Below are 7,245 nucleotides of genomic sequence, written 5' to 3' on the forward strand. Positions count from 1 at the left end.
TACTTGAGCTCTACTTGGTCTACCTCTGCGAATCCCCAAACCAACAAAAGTACTTTTTATCAATTGGAGTTCCTTAATGACTTCCTCCATATTGATTCTCACTTTTGGAGATTCCAATGAACATAAAATTCCAATATTAAGGATTGAGAGTAAGCATTTTTGCATATCCACATCAATATGCCTAAAGTCCTCAGTATTATTAGCTTCTTCTACTTCAATATCATTGTCATTGTCATCTTCTTTTGTTGCCATCATCATTGCAGTTGCTACTCCCATTTCTTCAACTTCTCTTGGCAAAAGCATTGGGTCGACAACTTAAATGAGCCTTTTTGGTAAGCACATCTTCACAAAGTTATGGAGATTGAGACCATCTTTAAACATATCATCAGTGGGTCTCCTTCCTGTGAACATCTCCAACACAAGGACTCCATAACTATATACATCCCCCTCAGTTGATACTTCACCGCCCATGCCATACTCTACAACTCATGGAATGGAGGGAAAAATAAGCAATATTCTATCTATTAGAAAAATGTGGATTTGGAGTTTACAGAATGTAAAGTCAAGAAAATAAAACAAATCTATTTTAAAAAAATAATGACATATGCTATTACTTTTGAAATTAAAGGAAACAATAATAACTTTATCCCGAGGGTCCAAATCACTTTTTCCCCCTCTTGTAGAAAAATGTGGATTTGGGGTTTACAGAATGCAAAGTCAAGAAAGTAAAACAAATCTATTTTTAAAAAATAATGACATATGCTATTACTTTTGAAATTAAAGGAAACAATAATAACTTTATCCCGAGGGTCCAAATCACTTTTTCCCCCTCTTGTTGATTTATTTTGATTAAGAAAATATATCTGTTCAAAGAAGGTACAAAATTTAGTCAAAGAATATCAAAATTAACATTTCTCAAAGTTTAAATCATATTTGAATGTTATTTTTGAATTAAAATTTGCAGTTTTATAAAAAAAAAAAATTAAATTAATTACGTGCTTGCGTGGCACAAACGTGAATGTGTTTTAACTTCTACAAGAAAAACAAATACTAAGCAAGAGTTACTTAGCAAATAAACAAATAAAAATTACTAAGTGAGAGTTTATGTTAATATGCTAATTATGTGTACACCCATGCGAATATGTTGATGATACAAAAATCAAAAAGCATATATGACAAGAAAATCAAGGAGTTAATAATCCTATCATTTGATAAAGTGACAAAAAGAAAATAAATACATTAGAATAGTTAAGGATTTAAAAAAACAAAAAATAAATAAAAAAATAAAAAATAAATAAAAAGAAAGATAATACCTGGAGCAACATAACCGATAGATCCCTTTAATCCAATTGTGCTAGTACACTTTTGGGAAGAATCATTCGAAGTTGTGAGGAGCCTTGATAAGCCAAAATCACTTACATGAGCAATCATATCACTATCAAGAAGAATATTGCTTGGCTTTAAATCACAATGAATGATTTTTTGCTCACAATGATTGTGAAGATAGTTTAAAGCAAAAGCCACATCAATTGCAATAATTAGTCTTTGAAGAACGCTCAAATTTTTTGATTGATTGTCACTATCGATCATCGGATGCAACCACATTTCCAAGCTCCCATTTGTCATGAATTCAAAAACTAGAGCTTTGAAATCATCACCATTATAATTTATACTGGAGCAACATGTAAAGATCTTTATAAGATTTCGATGTCGAACATTTCTTAATGCATTGCATTCTGCCATAAAACTCTTCGAAGCATCTTTGTTTTGAAGGTTAAGAACCTTTATAGCAACTAATCTTTCATCTTGATCAAGAATTCCTTTATATACTGATCCAAAACTGCCAAATCCAATCAAATTGCCAGGAGAAAATCCATTAGTTGCTTGATGGAGCATTTTGTATGAAACTGCTGGAAGGAGATCCATCTTTGAGACTATTGAAGATGGTTTCTTTTTTGACCTTTTCCTCCAATAAAGAGCAAGAAATGATGAAACTAGAAGGATACATACAACCACACAAATAATTGTGATTGTTACTTTGGAAGTAAAGGACTTTCTTGATTTTGTAATGATGTGGCATGTTGTCAATTGCAATTGTGGAATGCCCCCGCAAAGCTTATTGTTTCCAATAACTGATATTGCATTTATATTTCTGAAAACTCCTCCTGTTGGTACCTCACCCTCAATATTGTTGAACGAAATGTTCAAATATTTTAAAAATGAAAGTTTTTCTAGACCCTTTGGAATTAATCCAGATAAGTTGTTTCGTGAAACATCTAAATGTTGAAGGCCTTTCAAGGAAGCCATAGACGAAGGTATGGTCCCATTAAAGGAATTCCCTTGCAAGTCTAGGTACTCTAAGTTCATGCAATTTCCAATTGTTGTAGGTATTTCACCAGAAAAATTGTTTTCAGAGACATCCATTGAATTAATATTCTTCAAACTGTCTACTTCAACAGGTAATTTGCCACTAAATGAGTTGTGGGATAAATTGAGTAAAAGTGACAAAGAAAAAATTTGAAAAACCTGTTGGGGTATGACTCCACTAAGGTAATTTTGTGAAACATCCAACTGTTGTAAACTTTGACAAGTACCAATACTTGGAGGAATGCTTCCTTCTAAATTGTTTTGAAACAAAAACAATACAACCAATTGAGTGAGGTTACCAATAGAGCTTGGGATTTTCCCTAACAATTTGTTTCCTGATAAATTCAACCCTTGCATCTTTTGAAACTTTCCAAAATAGATAGGTATCATACCTGTGAAAAGATTCTCTTCCATGCCCAAGATAATTAAATTGATGAGATTCTGCAATGCTACAGGAATAGTTCCAGATATTTTATTGCCTCCCAAATATAATTCTGTGAGTTGTGTTGACAAGTTGCCTATAGAACTGGGCAAAACACCTTCAAATCGGTTTCCTGCAAATGCTAGCCTGTTCATTTTGCAACAGTTTCTTAGAGACGTTAAAAAGTCCAAATCCTTTCCTAATTTATTTATACTTAGTTGCAGGACTTTAAGATCTTGTAGATAACCCAAATTTGTTGGAACTGACCCCACAAAACTATTATTGATAAGGCTAAGTATTTGAAGTTTAGATGCATTGCACAAAGAACTGGGGATTGACCCAAAGAATTTGTTAACACCTATTGTAAAAAGCTGGAGATTAGGGAGAGTATGGCCTATATTTTCTGGAAGGGTACCACTAAGCTGGTTTTGTTCAATTGACAAGATTCTAATAGATGATATATTGTAGAGAGAGGAGGGGACCATACCGTTCAGTTTATTGCTTCCAACTATGAAATATGATAAGCTTTTCAAACGGCCTACGCTTTCTGGAATATTTCCCTCTAAATGATTATAGGCCGCCGAAAAATATACAAGTAATGAAAGATTTCCCAAGAAACCTGGGATTCCTCCTATGAAATTGTTTTTGGAGGCCTGAAGAGAAATAAGCTTGGTCAAAGAGCCAAGCTCCTTGGGAATTTTCCCAATAAGTTTGTTGTTCAAGACTCTTATATGCCTAAGTTCAGAGCAGTTGGACAAGTTGGTTGGAATTTCTCCTCCTAACGTGTTATTTGTAAGACTGAGTTCTCGCAATCGGAACAACTGACCAACTTCCTTTGGAATTTCACCATAGAAGCTATTGTTTTGAAGGTTGATGGCCCTAAGAAAGGTGAGGTTGCCGATGCAAGGTGGAATGGTGCCACGCAAGTTATGACCTTGTAGTTCTAAGGTTGTGACTCTTTGATGGCGACGGCCGCATGTAATTCCATGCCAATTGCAGAAGTGGAAAGAAATATTCCATGAGCTCAAGATTCCATATGGATCATTGTCAATGGATTCCTTGAATTTGAGCAAAGCCAAACGGTCAGTCTCATTTGTTGGAGTGGTAGAAGAGGTGGCAGGTTTCAAGCATAGAAGGGTTACAGTAAGGAATAGAATGATATGAAGGAATGTAGAGCATAATAATGCAGGAAAATTGGGGTTGTGAAGCTTCATTGGGTTGGACAAGCAGGAAATTGGTGAAATTTTAGTGTGCGGTAGAGGAAGATGCACAAGTTTGTATTATATATAGGCTGTTTCAGTTAGTTATGACGTAAAAAATCATTTGCGTACCTTGTAGCGCGTTAATGCTATTTGTCAAATACCTCCAAAAATATAAAATCCGTGGGATCTTTAATTGATAAAATTTTCTATGATTAGTATTAATAAATTGATAATGCGCTTCCAAAAGCAGTCCTGTCTAAAAAACATAAAAAGTGAAAGCGAACAAACAAAGAAATTACTTTGTTAACGTGCATAGGCCGTTGAGCAGACGCTACCAGAAATTCATAGAGACATGAAAGGAACCATTAATGTAATTGACTTCTAAATCGAGTCATAAAGAACCCATCGTCCACGCCAGTGTTGTCCACTAAATTCCCTGACGATCTTCTAATCCTTAATGTAAAAGACAGCGAACTTTCTTTAATGAAGGGCCCACGTGGGGGTAGTTTGGAAATTGGATTAGAAATAGTTCAGGATTCTCTTTTAACCTTTTCCTCTGGGTAATTGGATTAGTTGCAGAGAGCTACTTTTTCTTCTTATTTCTTTGACTTTTAGTTTTTTTTTTTTTTTTTTTGGCTAAATCTTTTGACTTTTAACTTGACCATCATGTAATTGTAAGCCGTGTCATTAGCAGTATTTTTATTTTTATTTTTGTTATCATCAATAATGGACCTCTTTCCTAAAAACAAAGGGCTTACGATTTGTATTGGTGCAGAGCACATGAGTTTGAACTTTGAACTATCTTCATTCTAAATTAGGCTCTATTAGCAGGTCCAGGAATATTAATCCCTTTCCCAAGTGGTGCTACCCTGGAGAAGGTCTTTCCAGAATGAGATATATGGCAAGTCAAATCTTGCACTAGATTCATATTGTTGCTCTGTCAAAACTCAAAAGTGTCATATTCTCTCTTGCAAAATAAAAAAAGAAATGTTGAATTATATCAACTAATAAAACGTTGTTTATCTCAATTTCCTCAATCAGAATTTGGTTTCATAACTAAACTTTTCATATTCGAATTAATGTCTTAATATAAGAAGCTAACACACATACACTTAGATCAAGAATCCATGTGGGTCATCATCAATGGATTCTTTAAATTTGAGTAGAGCCAAATGATCGGTTAAATTTGTTGGAGGGACAGAAGTGGTAGGTTGCAAGCATAGTAGTGTTATAGCAAATAGTAGAATCATATGAAGGTGCATAGACAATGCATGGAAACTGGGTTTGCGAGGCTTCATTGGTTTGGACAAGCAAGAAGCTGGTGAAATTGAAGTGCGAGGCAAAACTAGATTCAGAAGTTTGTATTATATAGCTTTCTCAGTTATCGAGATGAAATATCAAAGATCTTAACATTTTCCAAAGTTTAAGGATATTTTGATAAGTAAATCTTGTTTGGCATTAAAATTTCCAATTTTATTAAAAATATTAAATTAATTTCGTGGTTGGTTGTGTACCACGCGAATGTGTTGTAACTTCTTTTTTCACTGAGAATGTGTACTAACTTCCGAAAGACAAACAATTACTGAGCAACAATTAATTAGCAAAAACAAAATTACTTTGTTGAGTTTGTGTTATTATACTTGTATTCTTACCATCAACTGCATGAATATGTATATAATTTTTGAGTAATTTTTAAGTACTCTCAGAACATAATAAATGGTGGAATCTGTTTATTAAACTTATGGTAAAGTCCATCATGATTGCGAGAGATGGGAACACCATTTAAATATGCTCCAAAAATACTTAAAATTTTTTCAAAACTACCATATTCAAATTGATAAATTAAAAAAGTAACATTTAATTTGAACTATAAATTAAACAAATATATATATATATATATATTGAAAAGAAACTAAACATATATATAGTTACTCTAATCAAATGTAGGAATTATTGAGTTATAATTTTTTTTTTTTTTTTCTTGCTGAGAATGAGTTATAAATTTTAAACTGATAGGATTTAGATGGGTGAATATTTTGTTGAAAGATAGGCAGTAGGATTTCATTAGTCAAAATCCAAATGAAGTGCGAATGGGCTCAATTGACTGAGAAGACTTTGAATTTATGTTAATATGAGCATGTGAAATGTCCAAACAGCTTTTGAAAAGTCAAGGTGGTCCTATCTTGGAGATGAAATATATTAATTGCAAGTCAAGTCTAGAAAAAGAGTTCGTATTGTGGCTCTGTCAAGTGTCATCTTTTCTCTTTCAAAATAATAAATGTTGATAGCCACTATATGTTAAGGAGTTGAGGGCTTGACTCGTAATTTGATTCCCATTTAATTTTATTAGGATTTAATGTGTTCGTTCTGTGTGGTTTAGAATCAATGTACGTGTTGCATGGCTTTTATAATTACATCACAACATTTAATTTGTTTTGTTTTGTGTTGCACAAGTATTGAGCAAAGTTTGTTCAAGCAAATTGTGACTAGAGACAGAATTTGCCCTAATTCATCTCTCTTGTGTAGAAGTTGCTGTGTTTATACACCGTAGGATTTTGTGACCAAGCATCTTCTTGATCTTCATCGTTTGGATGAACTGAAGAACTTTGCAGCTAACAACCTTTTCTAGCTGGTGATTGAAGTCGCGTATTGGGATCTACACAATTGGTTAGTCACGTACTGGGAGCCGTGCATTACAAGAAGAGATTGTCACTACAGAACAAGTCCAATTGGGTATTGGGGTAAGGGTTCAATTGTACGTTGGTATAAGGTACTGAGATTCCTTTACTTATAACCGCTTGTTGTGATAATAGTGAATTCTCAGGAGTAGTGACCTTAAAATCACCCGGTGGGGTTTACCGTGTTGGTTTTCCCTATTCGTAAACAAATTACCGTGTCAATTTAATTTTCGCTGCACTTAATTTAATTGGTGATTTGTTTGTGCTACTACACGTTTACATGTTAATTTGATTACTTAATACACTTGGCTAATTAATCAATTAATTCATCACAAGGGGTTAATTCGTTTTTGACCTATCAAGTGGTATCAAAGCAGGCACACTCTGATTAGGTTTTAATCTTTGTTGTGTGATCCATTGACCCCTGTTGTCATGAAAACTCTTGATTGTTTTGATTTGCATGATCTTATATTGAATGATGATGATGAAATTCAAGATGCCTATTGCAAGCTTTATAATTTTTGTATGAAATCTCTTGAATGTTCTACAAAATTAAGAGCTAAATTTAAAAGGTCAA

General features: G+C 33.5%; 1 protein-coding gene across 1 annotated transcript; it reads right to left on the reverse strand.

Annotated features, from left to right (window-relative positions):
- Window positions 1-315: 315 nt before the first annotated feature.
- On the reverse strand, window positions 316-4,002 carry LOC115986226 (putative receptor-like protein kinase At3g47110). The gene is made up of 2 exons (XM_031109078.1): window positions 1,314-4,002; window positions 316-479 (listed from the first exon to the last, which is right to left on the reverse strand). Exons 1-2 carry the CDS (start codon window positions 4,000-4,002, stop codon window positions 316-318), a joined length of 2,853 nt encoding a protein of 950 aa, XP_030964938.1.
- Window positions 4,003-7,245: the final 3,243 nt, after the last annotated feature.

Source organism: Quercus lobata, chromosome 4 (genome assembly GCF_001633185.2).
Source record: "Quercus lobata isolate SW786 chromosome 4, ValleyOak3.0 Primary Assembly, whole genome shotgun sequence".
Lineage (NCBI taxonomy): Eukaryota > Viridiplantae > Streptophyta > Magnoliopsida > Fagales > Fagaceae > Quercus > Quercus lobata.

Excerpts from the sequence above, each read along its gene's own strand:
- LOC115986226 (XM_031109078.1), bottom strand. The coding sequence starts at position 4,002 with ATGAAGCTTCACAACCCCAATTTTCCTGCATTATTATGCTCTACATTC. Across the intron at positions 480-1,313 it reads TATCGGTTATGTTGCTCCAG|AGTATGGCATGGGCGGTGAA; the intron begins GTATTATCTTTC and ends CATGAGTTGTAG.